This window comes from Felis catus, chromosome B4, assembly GCF_018350175.1.
Source record: "Felis catus isolate Fca126 chromosome B4, F.catus_Fca126_mat1.0, whole genome shotgun sequence".
Lineage (NCBI taxonomy): Eukaryota > Metazoa > Chordata > Mammalia > Carnivora > Felidae > Felis > Felis catus.
The window spans coordinates 133164350-133186699 of record NC_058374.1 but is presented as its reverse complement, the minus strand read 5'-3'; the positions used below and the strand labels follow the sequence as shown (position 1 = coordinate 133186699).

Genomic DNA, 22350 nt, shown 5'->3' with positions numbered 1-22350 from the left:
TAAGTTATTAAAATCAGTTGTTTTTGAGGAGGTTGTTTTTTGAGTTCAGGTTCTCCGAGAAGAAAGGAGAAAGCGCGTATTTGGGCCAGGAAGGGGTTTAGAGAAAGACGGAACATGGGCAAGTAGGAGAAAAAAGGAATGATTGGGATTTCCCTTTCAAAGTGACTGTGATAAATTAAATAGAGGCAAGCTCTCTGGAAGGAGTGAGTTCAAGAGAAAGAAAATATCTAAAAACGTGGAAGAATTGATTTAGATATTGGTCAGCTATGTCAAGGCTCCAAAAACGGAGTCAAATCTGAGGGTATTCTTGTACAGGAGGGAAGGAACGTGGGGGCAAGAGACGGGCAAATCCCAGGCAGTGTGGTGTAGTGGCTAAGCACGCGGCACGGGGGGTGCGTGATGTACCTTACAAATTCATCAGACTTGGTTTTCTCTCTACAACGGTCAGACAACGGGAGTCCAAATTCTCGAACCATTGAACCCACCTGATAGATGGTGGTGGGTTGATTAGCTAATGCAACGGAGTTGTGCTCATTTACAGAGAGGTGGGTTCATTAACACAAGGCCACTGACCAAATGTGATTTCCTATAACCAACATTTTTGTAGTTTTGATGAAGTCATGAATTTCTTTTAACAAACATGCAGGCTTTAGGTCATCATAAGCCTGTTCTGCTATTGTTAAAAGTTACAGTTAAAAGTTATATTACTACGATGGGGCGCCTGGGTGGCTCAGTCGGTTAGGTGTCCGACTTTAGCTCAGGTCATGATCTCCCAGTTTGCAGGTTCGAGCCCCGCGTCGGGATCTGTACTGACAGCTCAGAGCCTGGAGCCTGCTTCAGATTCTGTGTCTCCCTCTCTCTCCGCCCCTCCCTGGCTTATGCTCTGTCTCTCTCTCTCAAAAATAAATATTAAAAAAAAAATTTTTTTTAAGTTATATTACTGTTGAGTTTAAACAAAATCTTTATACCTAAAACAGTTGAGTATTTTGGGTCAACCTTCGCTCCTTTTCAACAAATGTAGGTGTTAGTAATCACGACAGCAAGAAACAGACCTTGAATCTATTTAAACTTAAATATACCTGTCCGGCCAGTCTTCCCACGTTCCTCCTTGCTTCCTGTATGCACATGGACAGCAGAGCAGGGCAGACAAACAAGGGAGAGTAACCAGGTTAGCACTTCGGTGCTATGTCAATACAATCCTTCTCTTCTCCATCTTGTCATCAAATAAAAAAGCTTACATTTGTGCACTGAATTCAGTCAAAGAAATAAAAGTCTGCATTTTGTTATTTTTATGGAGCCAGTCTCTACCCTCCAGCTTATTATTAAGTCTATGACTTTGGGAGAGTTTCTTTACTCCCCGTAAAATGGGCTTCGTGCGGATGGATGTGAGATAATGTCTGAAAGTCAGGCACATAGTACATCGTCAGTTAATCTTAGCTAATACTGTTAGTCCTTGGCATATTTTGACTTTAATTAATTTTGTTTCCCGCAGTGTATATTCATGTCCAAATAATGCTCCGTACAACCATCAGGAAGGGCTTTTCCGTGCCGCTGCCGCGGTTTCTGCCAATCCGCTGTACCTTGTCCACGCGTCTGCTGAACACACTGCTGTGAGAGCCGTCTGGGTGTCCGTCTTCACTGGACTGTGGGGTTTGGAGGACTGAGGTGGCCTCATCGGTATCTCCGTTTCTTCACTTGGCTCGACGCAGGTGCCGAATGAGTGCTGACTGAATGGCCAGCGGGCTATTGTAGGTCTGAAGAGGGGACTGGTAGCTTTGGAGAGTTTCTCATTTTCCTAGACGGCCTTCTGGCTTCCTCCAGTGTCTCTCCATATAGCTTTGTTCTTCTTCTTTTTTTTGTTTTTCATCCCGCTTGGTCTTGGGAGATCATTTTTGATGTGAGGATTCACGTCTTTTCTGGAAAATTCCTCGCTCTTTTTGCTCTGAATATTGCTTTTTTGTGATGACCTTAATTTTCTTCTTTTGGAACTTCTTCTAGGTAAATACCAGGACCTTGCAATCTGTCCTTTGTGGTTTTCGCGTAGTCCTTGTTGCGGATGTGACTCCTGTAATAATCTCTCTTAATTGTATTTATTTTAAAAGTCTTGGTTTAGGATTTTAAAACCCTCTGACAATATAGAATATTGATTTATAGAAGATCTTACAGAATCCTGTAGAACGTTGATTTCACTTGGAGTGAATGCATGTGTTTGTTTGTTTTTAAGTTTATTTTAAGTTTATGTTGAGGTGGGGGGAAGGGGGAGAGAGAGAAGGCACGAGTACGAGCAGGGGAGGGGCAGAGAGGGGGAGAGAGAGAGAATCCCAAGCAGGTTCCGAGCGCCACCCAACACGGGGCTGAACCGAAATCAAATGTCAGACGCTTAACGAACTGAGCCACCCAGACACCCTGTGAATTTACGTTTTGATGGCTGCTTTTATCAGCCATCTTTCATTAAAAAAAAAAATCTATTTTGGAATTTTAGTTTTTGCCTCATTTTGACCAAGAGGCTGTTCCCCCACCATTCATGTTTACCCCTTTACGTTGCTTTTTCCAGTTCTTTCCACCCAGCTCCCTCAGAGCCCCCAGCGCAGCCCTTGTAAAGGAAGCTCAGGGCTCGTGCCCTGTGACAGAACCGGGATGTCTTAGATGCAGGTGGCGGTGACTCGGTTTAGTTCCCAGTCTTGAGGCTGCACACGTGTCTTCTAGCTTCTAGACCCACAGCTACAAATAAGTGACAGCCCAGGAAACAATTAGCCGCTGGTTTTGTCCCTACTATTTCTTTTCTTCCCAGCCTTCTCTCACAAACACGGATACCTCCTAACATCAAAGAGGGAGTAAGGCCGGCTCTGGTCCCCTAACACGTGAGGAGCTGAACTCCTGGCTGCCAGGTCAAGAGTCCCGCAGCCCTGAGGCCTCAGCCGTGCTGACCACCCTTCCATTTCTCTTCCGTTTCTGGTTTGTGGAGGTTTCTATCTTGTTTTGGGGCCTGGCAGTGTCTGTTAGCGCTCTGTATTTGTTGTGGAGCAGAGGGGTACTTTGAAGCTTGACTTTACTATGCCAACTTGACCGAGGGTTTTTTTTTTTAACTGGAAAATACCTTGATCAGATACACTGTTGGGGGTGCTTCTCCCGACCCCACACCCCCTCGCCCCTGGAGACACTGTGGAGCACAGATGGTGAGGGAGACTCCAGATAAGTCAATAATTCGAAACACCGCGGGCAGGGGCGCCTGGGTGGCGCAGTCGGTTAAGCCTCCGACTTCAGCCAGGTCACGATCTCGCGGTCCGGGAGTTCCAGCCCCGCGTCGGGCTCTGGGCTGATGGCTCGGAGCCTGGAGCCTGTTTCCGATTCTGTGTCTCCCTCTCTCTCTGCCCCTCCCCCGTTCATGCTCTGTCTCTCTCTGTCCCCAAAATAAATAAACGTTGAAAAAAAAAAAAAAAAAAAAGAAACACCGCGGGCAGGAAATGAGCAGAGCCTGAACTGAGGGACACGGCGAGGGGGGGACAGATTCAGTGGGTACCATCAGTGGACACGGGTTACTGCATCTGGGGAGGTGAATGTTCATCTTTCAGGCTTAGAATGGAGATCAACTTGACTGAGAAAGGAATGGAGGAAGAAGAGTACATTTTGATTGGTTAGTGGGTCAGGTATGGAGGGAGGGGCGTTAAGATGTTTTATGACCGCTGTTCCAAGCCTCGTGCATGTTCTTCTAGAAGCCTGGTGCATCACTTTGCCCGGCATCTTTGAATCCACCACATTTCCAAATCCCTTTACGTGATGTTCCTTTGTGAATTTACAGAGACTCCTCCCCCGCATCTGGAAGATGTTTCCTCAGCACGTTCACTCACTTATTTCGCAGACACTTCCGAAGTATCTTAACAAACAGGTATAGCTCTGGCCTTCATGGACGTTATGCTTTAGTGGAGGAGCAAGACATTCAGCAAATAAATAGGCAATTGCAAACCGTGCAAGTGCTGTAAGAGACCAGCCTAGATGCCATGAGAGTTGCGTGGAAACCCGGCTCGACCACGTGTGTGTAGGGTGAGCCTGGAGGGGCTTGCTCTCTCTCAGTAGAAGGCTTCCTGAAGAAGGGAAATCACAGCGGTTCCCTCTGCCTGAATGTCCGCACAGCTGGCTTCCCCTTGCTGTTCAAGGCTCAGATGATACGTTATGTCCCCGGGACGACTCTCCTTCCCTTCACCACGGCTTGATGTTCAGCACCTCGCTGTTCTTTATTTCCTTTAGAGCTTTTATTTGTATCTGAAATTATCTCGTGTGGGGATCTCGTCTCTTTTGTCCTCACTTCTGCTTCTAGACAATTCCTGAAACTGAAATGTTCACGAAATGATTAAATGCTGCATAAGTGAATAAGTGAATATCCTTGGAGATCGGTCGGTCCCTTAGTCGCTCTAGTGATTTGTATGTCCTTGGCCTCGGCCTCGAGTTTGGGAAGCCTCCGCAGGTTGGCTTTCTGTTCGTTCATTCTTCTGTCCTGTTGACTCTCCCCTCGTCCCACCATGCCTTTCTGATGGGGGGTTGCCAGTGGTAGCATCCCCCCCTCTGGCCAAGGTAACGGGCATGTGACTTTCAGGCTGGGCCGAGCAGCGTCATTCTCCTGGATTTTTCCAATTTGAATGAAGGAAGAGGGAGGCCTCTCAGGTGGCCCAGTGTGAGGCGTGAGTCCAGAGCTATCTGTGGCTATGTCCACATTCAGGTGGAGGAAGCCAGTCTGCAAGAGGAGAAAATGAAGGCATTACACACAGAGAAGAAAGGATGGGAGACGGAAAAAGTGTGCTGGTACTTTTCCAGTCTCTGCCTCTCCTGTGCCTGAGGCCCGGTCACAACCCCTGCTTTTCCCATGGCCGGTTCAATTTGAGTTTCTGTCGCTTATAACCCAAGGATGCCTATTAAAACGGAATGTAGCTTCATTTTTACTTTACCCTTCACCTCTTCTAACAAGCTTTACATCTTGAAGTATCCTTCGGTATCAATCTGTTTCATATTTCTCTTTTCAGAGACTCCATGTTTGCTCCCTCCCTTTGTCTGTCTCTGTCCCTCACCCTCCCAACTTCTCCCCCCTTCTTTTTCTTTCTCTTTCAGACCCAGAGCAGGTGCTGCCTACGTTTGTTCTATTCCAGTACAATTCTGTTTTAGTACTATGTTCTCCCTTTCCTTTCAGAAACACATTGCTTCGCAGTGAGTAGATGCCATCCTGTTATTACCATTGTTATTAGTTAATTCACCCTTGATGCCGGTTTATTGGGTTCTTGGATTTTTTCAACTTTAACGCTTGAGAACAGCCGGGTTTCTACCCTCCAGCATCTCAAGGATGGGTGTGGGCAGGTAGCCAGGGCCGTGGGCGGCCTTGAGTGAGAAGTGGAGTACTGTGGCTTGACCTTCCCAGTGCCGTAGACTGCTACCTCGGGGAGGAGCCCTGATATTTCGGGGAAAAGTGCTTCGTCACCGTGGCTGGCTTTCTGCTTCACGGATCCGCTCGGACCTTTGAACTTTTGCAGCTGCTTTTAAGTCCCGCCAATTCACGCAGCCTCCAAGTCAAAGAATCCCCGTCTGTCCCGTAACTTCTGGTTCTGCCCTTTTCTAGTTAGGGGTGTCGCAAAAAACTATTTCAGGCCAAGCAACTTTCTCAGGCAGCTACCCTGTAAGTCGGCGCTCAGTGTCTGTCACCCTTCTGGTTCCGTTTGCACTGTAGAGAGGCGAATATTGAGACTTTTCGGAATTTGCTCCTTTATCGATTCATTTACTCAGTAGCTATTTATGGAGTAGCTGTTATGTGCCAATCATTCTTCCAGCCACTGGAGATACCGGGTGAATGAGGTTCTCTGCCCTCATGGAGCTTGTATTCTAGGTAAGGAAACGAACAGTAAACAAGTAAACGTGTGTGTGTGTGTGTGTGTGTGTGTGTTCGTGTGTACAAACCTGTGTATACCAATAGCAGGTGGTGATAAAACAGGTAAGGGAATAGAGAGTGATGGGGATGGGACTATTTTAGAGAGGGTGGGAAGAAGGAAGGCTTCTGTGAGGAGGTGACATTTGAGTAGAGACTTGAATGAATTGGGGACCTATCCATGCAGAGTCCCTGGCAGAAGCGACAGCTAGCCCAGGGCTTGAAGGAGATAAAGAGCCTGGTGTAATTGAAGAATAAGGCAGTCGGGGTCGCTAGGGTAGAGGGAGAGAGGGGAAGCGGAAGGAGATGAGTTTGTGAAAGTTTTCACCCCTTCCTCCAAACAAAGCTGTGGCAGTTTTCCAGGGGAAAGTAGTGTCTGGCATGTCGCCTGTCCCCAGAGGCTGACAGTCACAGCAGGCTTCTGTCGTGCGACACTGAGTGGTAGCATAAAACACCGTGAGGTTTTTTTGTTGTTTATGGGCTACACATTAATCATAGGAAATTAAGGATATTGAGAACGATATGGTTCGCAGCAGTTACAAAAGAAGTTTGGAAGGAAGAAGTGACTAAGAAGTGAGATTAAGAGTAGATAAAATAGGGGCGCCTGGGTGGCTCAGTCGGTTAAGCAGCCGATTTCAGCTCAGATCATGATCTCGCCGTCCGTGGGTTCGAGCCCCGCTTCGGGCTCTGGGCTGACAGCTCAGAGCCTGGAGCCTGCTTCGGATTCTGTGTCTCCCTCTCTCTCTGACCCTCCCCCATTCATGCTCTGTCTCTCTCTGTCTCAAAAATAAATAAACATTAAAAAAAATTTTTTTAAAAAGTGTAGATAAAACAATCTTGGAAAAGATGGCAACTTGAGCAAAGGTTTCCGACACTGTCCTTAGCAGTCCTTAATGAAACGACTGGCCCAGAACGTGTTGACCTCTTTCGTCTGCATACACCATGCAGTTGACCATTTCTCATTATTCCTACTACTAGTAAGTTATAATTGGATACATTAACACTTTAATTCATCACACTTGGAGCCCAAAATGAACATAGTGGCTCTTCAGGGACTTTTCAGTTTACTTCTGGAAGAAGGCTTGGGAAGACAGGAGATAATACGAGTTTGTCTCAAGATGTGGAAAGGTAAGTGATTTTCCTTGATCATTTCTCCTGGGAGGGGGTTGAGAATTGTAGTAACGATACTATATATTCGAACAGGTATACTTTTGTATCTGTGAGTTACACTGAATAGATCTCCTTCTCCTGGTTTTCACATAGAAACCTCAAGCCCAGACAGATGACCTGAGAGTCACACAGATGGTTAAGGACAGCGTCTTGGTGAGGATTCTGATCTTAGACTATTCGTCTGGCACTCTATTAATGGCATCAAGTTGTTTTGATAGGATGTTATGTCAAAGAAAATCTGATTGCCCTCACTACTCTTCTCCCGCCCCGATTGTACCCCTTTAACGTAACGGATGTTAACAATGTTGTGGGTACACAGCTGGCTGTCTGCCTGCCCATCCATCATCCATCCAGCCATCCATATATTTCTCTACTTCTCTCTCCTGGATACATACATAATGCTTGATTTTCCCCTGTGCTTTCCAGATTTGAATCATACCGTGCATATTACTTTAAATCTTTAGCTCTATGTCATGGTCACACATCCAGGTCAGCAAATCTAGGTCTAATTCATTCCTCCTCTTTTACACCTATATAATTTGATTATAGAGTGTGTATTGCTTTTAAAAAGAAATAGCATATTTAAAGTGCAAAATGTCGGGGAGCGGGGTGCCTGGGTGACTCAGTCAGTTGGGCGTCTGACTTCGGCTCAGGTCATGATCTCACGGCTCGTGAGTTCAAGTGCCACGTGGGCTCTGTGCTGACAGCTCAGAGCCTGGAGCCTGCCTCGGATTCTGTGTCTCCCTCTCTCTGTGCCCCTCCCCCGCTCCCACGAGCTCACTCTCTCTCTCTTTCTCTTTTTCTCTCTCTCAAAAATGAATAAGTATTAAAAAAATAAACTGCAGAATTTCATGTCAATATGGTGATACGATTTAATCATATACTCGTTCACTTCTTAAAGTATCAGAAAAGGGCACTTACTGACAATTCCCACGGGACTTAGGTTTCCTTGTACGTTTGCTACAGATTTTTTTTTCACTTTGCTTACGTTGCTTACATTTCCCCCCCTAATTTTCTTTAGAATAAAAAGTCCTCGCCGCCCTAAGGCGTATTTTCTTACCGACGCAGAGCCAAACGTGTTTTTCAGGCTATCATATCTGGGAAAAGTCTAAGCAAGTCATGACACTGCTGGTGGATGAAGAGCTGCTGCGCAGAGAGAGGGAGGCAGCGTGTCGGACGAGGCAGCGAACCTCCCACTCCGTGACATTTCCTAAAAGATTACCTGGTACGGCTAACACCCCAGCAGTATGTGCCTCTGCCCACACACCAGAAATCCCTGCCTTGGAGAGGAAACGTAAGCTTCTTAAGGTTGCAAGGCAACGTAATGCAAGTACGTATAATGAACGTTGGCCCCGAATGTAGTAGGTATCATTTAAGAGCAATGAAAAAATAGGAAACGTTGGGGTTTAGTTCTGAGGTATTAATACAATATAAGTGCCACCATTACTGCATTAGGCGTCATGCTGTTCGAAACAAAGACGAAGAATAATACTCAGTGGAAAAATGTATGACCATTTTCTGAATGCAGTTATCTGGGATTCACATAAAATGGGATTTGGGGGCTTGAAGGGTACTCAAGTAGTGACTGACTTATTTGGCATCATGATTCACTTTAAGATTTTGATCATCACTGAAACGGGAGACTCAGGGTCTGGGTGTCTGTGCATTTTGTGCTGTTTGCTCCTACCGGTCGAGAAACTGACATTTTCTTAAATGTGCCTCGGAATTCTGAAAGTGCTCTAAAACTATTATGAGACAGTACCTTGTATTATATAAGCCTTTCCTTGGCCTAAAATGTTAAATATGAACCAAACTTTTTAAAAAAGATTTCTTTGGGGGCATTTGGGTGGCTCCATTGGTTAAGCGTCCGACTTTGGCTCAGGTCATGACCTCATGGTTTGCAAGCTTGAGCCCCACATCGGGCTGTGTACCATCAGCACAGAGCCCGCTTCAGATCCTCTGTCCCCCTCTCTCTGCCCCTCCCCAATTCCCTTGCTCTCTCTCAAAAATAGAAAATAAACAGGGGCACCTGGGTGGCTCAGTCGGTGAAGCGTCCGACTTCGGCTCAGGTCATGATCTCACACTCCTTGAGTTCGAGCCCTGCATCGGGCTCTGTGCTGACAGCTCAGAGCCTGGAGCCTGCCTCGGATTCTGTGCCTCCTTCTATCTCTGCCCCTCCCCCACTTGTGCTCTGTCTCTCTCTGTCTCTCAAAAATAAATAAATGTAAAAAAAATTTTTTTTAATAAAAGAAACATTAAAAAAAGGGATTCCTTTGTGATGTTATGATAGAAATCAGCAGGAAGATGCAGTGATCTTTTCTACTAAATTTACTAAAATGTAACGGAATATCATTGTGTTTGATCTTCTGTGGCACAAACCCCACCGATAAGTTTTATATAAGGAATGGACAGTTTGAGGAAGCAAAAGCATTAAAGAAATGTGACTCAAAAGGGATGAAACTTTGTGAGGGATGTAGCAGGAGTAGAATGGAATTAAAAGTATTTTCAGAGGCTTGCCTCCTGGCTTTATCATGTAACTTGATTCAGCAAGATCCTGAAAGAGCTTCAGGTGTTCAGGATGAACAGATGTTTCAAATGTCAGTTACGTATGGAAATTAAAAGTGTGAATAATAATACCAACACAGACTAATCCTGCTAAAAATCACGAAAGTACTTCTCTGACTCGGTCAGGAGTTCTCGAATGTTCACTCAGTTTGTATTTGTGTGGCCTGGAGATGTGGAAAGGCAGGAAAGGCTAGTAAATGCCATCCACATGCTTCTAAACATAGTGGAATCTCTTTCTTTAGGTTAGCCGTTCCTTTGAAATAAACCTCTAGGAGAGATGGAGACCCATTCTGCAATTTTCTCATGGAAGCCTTCAACTCAAACTAATACGACAAAGGAGTAACAGAATAAAACAGCCAATTATAACTCACCCAGAGTCTTCACCCCTTTTGCTATTTCTGTAACCTTTCTTGGTCTTCCTGCCTCCATTGCTTTTCTCGCTTCCTTTCTCTTTCTTTTTTTTTTTTTAAGTTTATTTATTTATTTTGAGAGAGAGAGAGCGAGAGCGCAAGTGTGTGATCAGGGTAGGAGCAGAGAGAGAGGGGGAGAGAGAGAATTCTAAGCACGCTCCATGCTGTCAGCACAGAGACCAATGTGGGGCTCGATCCCATGAACCGTGAGATCATGACCTGAGCCGAAACCGAGAGTCAGATGTTGAAAGTACTGAGCCACCCAGGAATCCCCCCTTTCTCTCTCATTATAAACTTACATTAATGTTCGAATAATTTGAACATTTGAAATTTGACTATCAAGCGGAAATTTGGAGCTATAGCAGTGAATAAAACATAGTCCCTTTCATCATGGAGCAAATATTTTGGTGACAGAGACAGATAACTAACCACACATAAATGAAATAGATCTAAAATATTACGTTCGTGACAAGTCCTATAAAGAAAAGGAAGGCAGTATCAAGGGACAGAGAGCGATAAAGATGACTTTCTTTAGGTCAAAGAGTAAGGGAAGGCCTTTTGGAGGAGGTGAATATATAAACAGAGACTCAAATGAAGAAGGAAACAATCCACGTGTATCTGGGGGGTTCCAGGCAAAGGGAACAGCAGGTGCAAACAGTTCTGAAACTGGAATAAGTTTGGCATACTTGACTGAAGTTTAGGAAGTGAGTCTTTCAACTGCTACAGAAGTAGCTGAACTCTGAGCCATTTTTATGATTCATCCAAGGAAATCAAGTATTATTGCATTATCGTCACTGCTTTTTTTTTCTAACCCCAAATGATATTTTATAGCTTTCTGACCCATCTTATTCACTAAACTGAGTTCAGAATGCCTTTTGACTACTTTTAAATAGTCTATCTACCTTTAAATGAAGTTTTGCTACAGTTAATTTTTTTTTTTTTTATATCACAAGCATGTGTTGAGTATTTACTGTGTTCCAGACACTGTTCTAGGCCTGGGAAGCAAAGTGAATGTATTTCTGCTGTCTTGGGGGTTATATCGAGTGAGGACTTTCAGTCTGTTTTTTAAAAAAATGTTCAAAAAGAGTTTTAGTGATGATGGCATCATTGAAATGAATTTGTAGTGAGAGTACTATTTCAAGTGAGTAGTGAATGTTTGGATGTAAAAATGTGGTAAATTTATTAAAAATCTGTTAAATTATCTAAAAATTTCATTTATCCATCACTATGCATGTATACACATCTACATACGGGATATGTAGATGTGTGTGTTTGTGTTCAAAAATAGTAATTGGATTAAATAAGCTTAGCAATACTAGCCATTTCCATGTAGGCATTTGAACCTGAAGCTGTATTTTAAAGGAGGAAAGGAAACTGACAATTTGGTGTGTATGGGTGGGGGAGGGAGGTAGGAAAATAAATTGGAGGGGCATTTTTAGTGGGACAGAAGACGTAGCAAATGAAGACTTGGAGATAGGTGGATCTCTCAGAATGCGGTATTCCCATAAGTGATAGTAGAAGAGGCCACAAAAATGTTAATGGCTTGAACACAAAAGGATTTTTTTTTCTCTCTTCTAAAAAGAACCAACAACTAGATATTCTAGGACTGATGTGGCTCTTCATGATGTCGGGGACCCAGGGCTCTTTCTGTCTCACTGCTCCATCAAACTCAGCATGGAACTTCCACTTCCCGATCCAAGATAGCTGCTGGAGCACCAGCCATCACATCTGCATTCTAGCCAGTAGGAAGGAGGAGAGATGGAAAATATGAATACTCCTTCCCTTTAAGGACACTTCTTGAAGTTGCTCATAACCTTTTTGGCTTACATGTTGTTTAGCATTTAGTCAAATGGACACTGCTAGGTGCAAGAGAGGCTGAAAAATGTAGTCTTTATACGGGACAGCTATGTGCTCCAATGAAAGACAGAGAAGCTGTGGTTAAGGAAGAAGGAAAGAATAAATACAGGGAAGACTAAATAGTCCCTACTGTAGTGGCAAAGAATACAAACAAGAAACGAATTAATCATGTTAATACATATTTGTCAGACTAAATGGAATTGAGACCATAAATTTGAATATGTAGAAAAATGTGGACAGATCACTGAGAATACTCAGCACCGTTCGTAAAGGACGTAATGAGCGGTATTTGGAAATTTCGATGTGATGCGACTAGGAGCCATTGTAGGCCTTGAAGAACAGAAGGGATGTTTAGCTTAGTCACAGAACTTAGCTTTCTTATTACTGAAAACAGCTGTTTGTGGCAGATAATTCTTATTGCTTTGTGTAGAAATGAAGGCGATACGAATTGAAGGGCAGCTCTGTAAGAGACAGTTGTTTTAATCCAGCATCCTGCTCTCAGGTTATTGAAATGAAGGAAAGGTAATGTTTCAGGATAGAATAGAGAGAGGAAATGGGGTAAGTAGGTGATGTATTGGAGAAGAAAGAGAGAAATTGAAAACGACTAACATTTAAGCTAGAGAGGCAAGTGATGGTATCACACAGGGAAATTTCCATCAGGATGTATTTAAAGATGTCTCCAAATTATTTAGTTCCATTGAAATGTGAAATTGAATGCATTGCTGGAAATCTGATTCCCAGGCTTTAGGATCTAGAGCTGAAACAGCTGTGCCGAGCTTCTTTGCGGTAAATTAGCAAGGGAGAAAAGGTACTTTGGAGAAGGTGTTAAACACACATTACTACTTCTACTCCTTTTTCTTCTCTTCCTAGATGTTCCCCCCAAGTTTTAATTGTGGTAGTTAGCTTGGATAGCCTTTGTTTAGGCGATTTTGTTGTTTGGAGGAAGAGACGAACTCAATGATAATTGTTGCCTGATAGCAAGACCGAAAACTATATATGCACCGTTATAACTCAGCTTCTCTGAACTGTAAGCCTCAGGGTTACGTCCTTTTCCTTAGAGGTGATCATTTAAAAAGCTGTCGCCAGAGGTGTTGCTTACAACCAGACCAGCGGAGCATTCCCTGTGTTGGTCATCCGATCCTCCATAAAGAGCTCTTTAGTGGTATTATCCTTTGCGATGGAACTTGTATCAGAGAAGGATTACTCTGGTCTATGTTAAATGTAATAGCCCTCCACATCACGGAAACATTGCCCAAAAAATCATTTATGTTTCCTGTTGGACCGAAAGCAAAACTTCAAAATACTTGCCATGCTTTTCTAAGCAAAAACACCAGTGTTAGTGTTGCTTCCTGCAGTGAACTTTGTACTAACGGAGTTGACCTGGAGTCACGCTTGGTTGCCTTGTCACATACAGTCTAGACGGCAGGGCTTATGGTCCAAATGGGAGTTCCTACCAACTCATCTGCATTGATGAATGTCAAACAGCGATTTTTTTTGTAACTTAAACAAATGTACAAAAAAGAAAATAACAACAACTTATATCTCTGTCACCCTAAACCAACCACCACTAACATCTTCGAATATTTACTTCCAGTCTGGTTACTTTTCTTCTTTTGTTTTTGTTTCAGAAAAATCACTCTATTCTTGTAAAAACAATACAAACTCGAAAGTACTGAAGAATCAATCACTTCCAATCCCCTCCCTCCAAAATAGCCATAACTTGTATCAGATGACCATAAATTCTAGGCATTTTTCTGTGCATATACACATTTAGAAAATGGATAACTAGAGAGAAATTTTTTTTTAATTTTTTAATTTTTTAATTAAAAAAAAATTTTTTTTAACGTTTATTTATTTTTGAGACAGAGAGAGACAGAGCATGAACGGGGGAGGGTCAGAGAGAGAGAGGGAGACACAGAATCTGAAACAGGCTCCAGGCTCTGAGCCACCAGCCCAGAGCCCGACGCGGGGCTCGAACTCACGGACCGTGAGATCGTGACCTGAGCTGAAGTCGGACGCTCAACCAACTGAGCCACCCAGGCACCCCGGAATTATTTTTATAAAAGTGGAATTGTACTAGATGCAATTGTTTTTGCTGAAAAATATTTTAGGCCTACTCCTGGCGGTTAGACTTGCCAGGGGCTCCTAGAAACCCGTTTATTGCACAATAACCAAAGACCCTAGGTGACAAACCACCGAGACATTTCTGGCCTCAGTAGAGGTATGGGAAGTCTCCAAAGACCTTGCCTTCCAAAAATTTAAATTAATTAATTACTTAAATAAACAAAATAAGAGCAGGGCATGTGAGCTGGGGTCAGAGTGGCTTGGAGCTGGTGCCTGTAGGACACTGGAGGTGTCTGCAGGGGTAGAGGTGTTTAGAGGCACTTGTCAATGGTTTTTTGAAAAACAGTCTTGGGCCTCACTTGAGCATTGTGAAGGAAAGCCTCGGTTTGCTGTGCAGAACCTGGACACTCGAGAGGGCACTGAAGTGATTCAAGGTAATTTTCTTTGGAAGAATAAAGCTCATTTCGTGAGTTAGTCCCACAGGATTCCCACCAATTAAGATCAGACAGTGAGCTCACAATCTGTGTCACCAATCCAGGAAAGAAAAGAGTAGCCTATTTAGTCCCCCAAATATTGTAGGTAGTAGAAAGGTCAGATACACGATGTAGAATAGCTATGTATTTAAGTATTTAGATAAGGAAAGAATACAATCATGCTGTTGATTTGGGGAGACTATGCACGTGTAGGGGAAAGGCATATGGAAAATCTCTGTATTTCCCTCTCAATTTTGTTGTAAACCTAAAACTGCCCTGAAAAATGAAGTCTTAAAAAAAAAAAAAAAGACATAAAGACATACACACAAGCACAAGTGTCAAAACTGGATTTATCCTTCTCTAAATTAATCTAATTATTCAAATGTCAGTTGTATCTGCAATAGCCTGGCTCCTTGGGCCAAACCAAACTCTAAAAATTAGAACTATTTTACTTCAAAAAAAAAAATTATTAGGAATGAATGTAGGAATTTGAAACATGGAAACTTACAAAAATGAGAAAAACCACTGAAATCGAAATTTTAATTTAGTGAACTAGAAGCTATGCCCAAAGGAAAACACTGAAACAGTGTTAAGACACAGAGGACACATCTGCAGGGGAATGACAGTTACCACGCCAGTCACCTCTCCTCTTCGGCTACAGCAGAGGCAAGATGACAGTGAGACAGCATTTTCAAAGTGCTGAGAGAAAATAACAGCCTATAATTATGTACCCAGCAAAACTGTCATTCAAAGATACGGGTGAAATAGTCACTTACAGGTAAATAAAAAACCTGGAGCTTACCACCACGGGACCTTTGTGAAAGTATATACTTCAAAAAGAAGGAAAATTATTCCAGGGGCACCTGGGTGGCTCAGTCGGTGAAGCGTCCGACTTCAGCTCAGGTCATGATCTCACGGTTCGCGGGTTCGAGCCCCGCGTCGGGCTCTGTGCTGACGGCTCAGAGCCTGGAGCCTGCTTTGGATGCTGTGTCTCCATCTCTCTCTGCCCCCTCCTCCATTCGCACTCTGTCTCTCTCTCTCTCTGTCTCTTAAAAATAAAGAAAACCTTTAAAAACAAATTTTTTAAAAAAGGAAAATCATTCCAGAAGAATGGTTGGAAATGCAAGAGGGAATGATTAACAAATAATAAGTATGTATATAAAATAAAATGAACACTTTCTGTGTAAAATAGTAATGTCTAACTTTTGAGTTTTAAAAACAGACAACTAAGGGCGCCTGGGTGGCTCAGTCGCTTAAGTGTCTGGGGCCTGCCTCGGATTCTGTGTCTCCCTCTCTCTCTGCCCCTCCCCCACTCACGCTCTGCCTTTCTCTCTCTCTCAAAAATAATAAACATTTAAAAAATTAAAATAAAAACAACTAAAATAGTGGGTAGCCATGGTATGTAAGTTGGAAGTGAATCTATAGAATTAACCGTTCTGAGATCCTTGCATTTTTTGTGAGAGACCGGTAAAGACATTATTCGACTCTCAACTTTTAAAGGTAAATGGGCATGATAAACTTGAAAGGATTAACACCAAAAGGAGAGAAGTAGAATGCATAAATTCCAAAGTAGTGACAAAAATAGAATGAGAAAAAAAAATAAAATTTTATAAAGGGCAAGAAGCCTAGATAAAGTGGGGTTGATGGAAATAACAAAGGTAAAATGATAGAAATAAGTCCAGATATAGTAATAATCGTGATAAATATAAATGGATTCAGCTCATCTGTTAAAAGGCAGAGATTATCAAATTGGGACAAAGGAAGTCCAGATACATGCTTCACACAAAAGTCCACATAATGGTTAAAAGCAAATGGGTGGCTCAGTTGGTTGAGCTTCTGACTCTTGATTTCGATGCAGGTCATGATTCCGGGGTTGTGGGATCAAGTCCTGCATTAGAGCCTGCTTGGGATTCTCTCTTTCCCTCTGCCCCTCTTCCTGGCTTGCTCCCTCTCTGTCTAAAAAATAAAAAAGAAATTAAGTAAGTAAGTAAATAAATAAATGCAAATGGGTAGGAAAAGATGAATCAGGCATATACTAATTTGATAAAGCTGGTATAGCTATATTAGTATCTGGCAAAATAGAATTTAAAGCCTAAAGCGTTATTAAGGACAACGATAAAAGGCTTAAGTCCCCAGGAAGACATAACGTTTCTAAATGTCAGTACACACCCAATAAAATAACTTCAAAAATATATAGAGCAAAAAATGGTAGAACTACAGGAAGAAATTGAAACCTATATCATTATAGCAGATGATTTCAAAATCTCTCTCAATTATTTTTTTTTTCAACGTTTATTTTTGGGACAGAGAGAGACAGAGCATGAACGGGGGAGGGGCAGAGAGAGAGGGAGACACAGAATCGGAAACAGGCTCCAGGCTCTGAGCCATCAGCCCAGAGCCTGACGCGGGGCTCGAACTCCCGGACCGCGAGATCGTAACCTGGCTGAAGTCAGACGCTCAACCGACTGCGCCACCCAGGCGCCCCAAAAATCTCTCTCAATTATTGATAGGCCAAGTAAATAAGACATTTTTATTTTTTATTTATTTATTTAAAAAAAATTTTTTTAACGTTTATTTATTTTTGAGACAGAGAGAGACAGAGCATGAGTTGGGGAGGGTCAGAGAGAGAGAGGGAGACACAGAATCCGAAGCAGGCTCCAGGCTCTGAGCTGTCAGCACAGAGCCCAACGCGGGGCTCGAACTCATGGACTGTGAGATCATGACCTGAGCTGAAGTCGGACGCTTAACCGACTGAGCCACCCAGGCGCCCCAATAGAACACTTTTAAAGGGACTCCTGGGTGGCTGAGTCGGTTAAGTGTCTGACTCTTGATTTCAGCTCAGGTCATGATCTCATGCTTGTTAGATCGAGCCCCACCATTGGTCTCAGTGCTGGGTGTGGAGCCTGCCTAAGATTCTCTCTCCCTCTCCCTTTGCTCCTCCCCCACTCGAGCACACACTCTCTCTCCAAAAATAAATAAATAAATGAAATGAAGTGAAAATTTTTTTAAATATGGATTTTATAATTGATTATGTTATAAAGCCAGTCTTAACATTTCAAGGAATCTGTATTACACAAACCACTTTTTCTAGCAAAAATGCAATTAAGTTTGATTTTTAAAAATGTACATCAAAATTTTTCATATATTTAAACGTGGAAGTATTCCTTTTAAAATCAGATAGAAAAAAATGTTCCCATTCTCTTTGCTTCTGTTCAGCTTTGTACTGCCCCTAGCCGTCACAATAGAATAAGTAAGACAAATTAAGAGCATAAGTATTGAAATGGAATAAAAATATATCTGAGATATAGAAAACTTGAAGGATCTATAGACATATTAGGAATAATGAGAAGGGCACCTGGGTGGCTCAGTCAGTTAAAAGCATCTATTTCTTGATTTGGGGTCAGGTCATGATCTTGCTGTTAGTGGGTTCGAGTCCCACACCAGGCTCTGTGGTGACAGCCTGCTTGAGATTCTTTCTCTCCCCCTCTCTCTCTGCCCTTCCCCTACTCACATCCACATGTATGCATGCTCTCTAAATAAATAAATAAATAAATAAATAAATAAATAAATGAATAAATAAAAAAAAAATAATGAGAGTTTTAGCAAGATGGATGGCTATTATATCAAAATATATAAATCAAGTTATATTTTCTTATGTATCAGCACCAAACAGTAAACATATTTTTTTAAATACCATTTATAATAGCAAAAAATCATTATTTACTTAAGGATAAATCTTTTACAAAGATGTACAAGATCTATACACTGAAAATTATAACACTTAACTGAAATATGTGAAAGATGACCTATACAAATGGAAAGATATTCATGTTTGTGTACTGAAAAACTCAAAAATGTGACTATCAATGGTCTCCAAATTGCATAGACTTAGTGGAGGTTTTCCTCAAGCTTGGTGATACTGACATTTTAATCCAGATAATTCTTTGTTGTGGGGGCTGTCCTGTGCCGTGTAGCATGCTTAGCATTATCCCTGGCCTCTACCCACCAGATGCTACTAGCACACATCTCTCCCTGTTGTGAAAACCAAAAATATCTGCAGACATTGTCAGATGTTTCCTGAGGACGAAAATTGCCCTCCGTTGAGAACCACTGATTCAGTGCAATTGTAATCAAAATCCAAAAAGGATTTTAAAAATTGCATGTAATGGGCTGATTCCCAGAGTTATCTGGAGTATCAAAAAAAAAGCTGTCAAGAATATCCAAAACATTCGTGAAGAAGAATAAGATGGGGGGCTTGCCTTTCTGGATAACGAGACTAAAGCAATCGTAATCACGACAGTGTGGTATGGATGCGGGGATAGGTGCGTGGGCCAGCGGGACAACTGTAGGGCCCAGCACACAGACTTGTACAACTAGGTTATCTTCATGTATGACAGAGGTGGTGTTTCACATTGGTGGGGAGAGGGTGAGCCACTTCATAAATAATGGTGGGGCAATTATTTACCTATATCGAAAAAGTGAAATTAGGTTTCTACCTCTTACCGTGCACAAAAACAAATTCTAGAGGAATTAAGGACTTAAAGGATGGGGGGGGGGGAGAAAGACTTCAAAATGTTTAGAAGAAAATAAAGGAGGGGGCGCCTGGGTGGCTCAGTCGGTTAAGCGTCCGGCTTTTGACTTTGGCTTGGGTCATGATCTCACAGTTCAGGAGTTCGAGCCCCACATCTGCTGTGAGTGCAGAGCCTGCTTGGGATTCTCCTTCCCTCTCTCTTTGCCCCTCCCCTGCTCGTGTGCTCTGTTTCTCTCTCTCAAAATAAGTACATAAACATATTTAAAAAAAAAAAGGAAAGGAGAATATCTTTTTTACATTGGATATGGAAGGATTTCTTAAACGTTACCAAGAAAGTACAAGCTATTGAGAAAGCATTTGTGAGTTTGACTCTTGCGGTAGGCAGAAGACTGAGAATAAGCCCCAAGGGCCTGTGCCTCTATGGAATCTCCTCCCCTTTGAGGGTGGGTATGACCTGTGAATGAGAAGAGGTATCACTTCCATGATTATGTTACATTGTACGTCACAAAGGGAGTATCCACGTGGGCTTAATCCAATCGCACCAACCATTTGAAAGCAGAGTTTTCTCCAGCTGAAGGCAGAAGAGGAAGTCCCAGATTCCAAATGGGAGAAGGATTTGATGCACCCTTACCGGCTAGAAAATGGAGTGATAAGGAACGCAAGTGGCTTCTAGAAGCAGAGACCGATTGATCCCCGGTGGCCAGCCGGCAAGGAAAGGGGGACCTCCGTCGTACGACCACAAGGAAACGGAGTTCTGCCAACAACCTGAATGCTCTTGGAAGTGGATTGTTCCTCAGTCTCCAGATAGGAGTCCAGCTTCGTTGACGCCTTGATTTTGGCCTTGTGAGACCCAAGGCAGAGAACCCAGTCAAGCCTGCCAGGCCTGATGATCTACATAATGAATGGCTGTTGTGTCTTAAGCCAGTAAGTTTGTTGTAATTTTTGGCAGCAACAGAAAACTAACAAGGCTTATTAAATTTAAGAATTATCTCGCCATCAAAAAACACCATGTAGAAAGTGAAGACGGTCCCGCACTAGGAGAAACATTTCTAACATATGTAAGTGACAAGGGATTATCCAGAATATATAAGGAACTTCTACAAATCCATGAGAAAAGGACAGCCTCACTGAAAACTGGGTGGTGGGGGGGGGGGGGAGGGGGGGCAGATATGGAAAGCATTTCCTAAAAAAAAGAGGGAGGAAACACGTACGGCTGAGAGACGTTTTTCCGAATGCTCAACCTTGTATTGTGATACAGTAGCAACAATTCTAAAATAAAATATGTGAAAATGCACAATTACAATAACTTGAAAAACCGTCTAATGCCATATTGTGAGGAATGTCCTTCTGTTCCTTGAAGTATATTTTCTTGTGCATTTGGAATCTATTTTTGGCATGCCATCTTCCTCTCTCTCTCTCTCTCTCTCTATTGCTTCCCCCTCCCTTCTTTCTCCTCTTCCCTTATTTTCCTCCTGGAATGTGTGTCCTCAGTTCCCAGGTCCTTTCTTCACATCTTGCTGCTGCTTACGCAGCTCCCTCTAGGCAGTCTGGTTTTTGTTTTTAAATTTTTTTTTCAACGTTTATTTTTGAGACAGACAGAGACAGAGCATGAGCAGGGGAGGGGCAGAGAGAGAGAGAGGGAGACACAGAATCCGAAGCAGTCTCCAGGCTCCGAGCCGCCAGCACAGAGCCCGACGCGGGGCTCGAACTCACAAACCACGAGATCGTGACCTGAGCCAAAGTCGGACTCAACCGACTGAGCCACGCAGGCGCCCCGAGGCAGTCTGGTTTGAAGGCAGTGTAGAGTAATGGTGAAGCACTGAGGTCCTGGCACCTGACCGACTGGATTTGAACCCTGCCTGAGATTGTGTGGCCTGTGTGCCCTCGGACATGCCGTTTCATTCCGCCTTTGTGCTGCAGTTTCATCTTCTGTAAAACGGGGCCGACAGAGTGTCTGGTGTAGAATTGTCGTAAGGAGTAAACGAGGCGATACAGGTCCAGCACATACAGCCTGGCGGTTATTTGCTCAGATACACTTAGCGATTTCTCGATGCTTCCCACCATGACCGAGACCAGTTTGTTTTCTCCACCAAGTTGCAGTTGGTGTGCTGTTTCTTATTTTATCCCTTTTTTCTGCAGCAGCGAGGAAGGGGAGCCTTCAACAGGCCACACGCGATCTTGTTCAGCGTATCTGGGCTCTGCTCTGTCTTCTGAGCCTTTTGCACAGGACCCCGGTCGTTCTGTCTAGTTGGGAAATAGGTCCCGGTGCCGCGGGGGCAAGAGCCGCCCCAAGCTTCAGATCATCCGCCCAGTCCAGCGTGAAACGGTAGTTTTCACTTCCGTTAAAGCGTCAGCGTCTTTATTTACTCACTCTGTTACACCTTTTTTTTTTTTTCTTTACCCATTTCCACCTCTTCTCAGTCATAAGGAGGGGAAAAAAGGATTGTCTACTCAGTTCCCCTTTTTCCGGACATGAGGATAGTGATGAGAAATCTCCGAATCTTTGCAACTCATCCCTATCACCTTGGTCAGCAGTTATTTTCCTTTTAAAAACTACTTTCGGTTATATCTGTTTCCATGTTAGATTGCTGTTGTAAAATTTTTTAATTAGTTTTGACTTTAAAAAAAATTTTGTTTCATGTTTATTCATTTTTGAGAGAGAGAGAGACAGACAGACAGAGAGCAAGCAGGGGAGGGGCAGAGAGGGAGGGAGACACAGAATCCGAAGCAGGCTCCAGGCTCTGAGCTGTCAGCACAGAGCCCCATGCGGGGCTCGAACCCATGGACCGCAAGATCATGCCGTGAGCTGAAGTCAGATGCTTAACTGACTGAGCCACCCAGGGCCCCTAGTTGCAACTTTTTAAAAACCTCTTATTCAGTTTTGGGTGATGGAAACTGTGTTGCCGTTTCAATGTACTATCTTAACATAGGAGTATCATAATTTGTGTCTGTGCATGAAGGAAGAGAATTATACAGCAAACGGGGCAAAATGTTAACAGTTGGTTAACCTGGCCGAAGAGAGTATGGGAGCTCTTCGTCCTCTTCTTGCCGTGTTTTTTGTGTACATTTGAAATGACTATAAAATGGAACTTGAAAGAATTAAGTATCAATCACTTGCAGATGCTTAAGTGCAGTTATGCTCCAAGACAGGGAAGTTGGTAAGGTTCCAAACTCATGATTCTGCAAAAGTTAGATACATAATCACCATGAGACTTCCATAGCTTACCAGTTTGTTAGCCCACCGCGCATTTTCTTTGATGGGTGCGTTTGTTCTGTTTTGTTTTTTGTTTTTTTAAAAGCTAATTGTGTTAAGTAAATGACTTAATTTACTTAAATTACCTACACTGATTGAAAGGACACTGTCAATCCATAGCA

General features: G+C 43.0%; 1 protein-coding gene across 14 annotated transcripts in view; it reads left to right on the top strand.

Moving 5' to 3' along the window:
* Nucleotides 1–22350, top strand: part of ENTHD1 (ENTH domain containing 1) — a 103537-nt gene that overhangs the window by 16233 nt on the left and 64954 nt on the right. For 5 of the 14 annotated variants that reach the window (XM_019835616.3, XM_006934062.5, XM_006934061.5 and 2 more), the window contains one exon: nt 8163–8405. The exons of 1 other annotated variant lie outside the window; for it this stretch is intronic. In XM_019835616.3, coding sequence (XP_019691175.3) covers nt 8163–8405 — 243 coding nt within the window. Of the gene's footprint in view, nt 1–1492; nt 1999–6684; nt 7034–7168; nt 7229–8143; nt 8406–19218; nt 19900–22350 lie in introns of those variants that run through there. 8 more of the 14 variants (XM_045062401.1, XM_019835620.3, XM_006934065.5 and 5 more) reach the window with 8 other exon arrangements.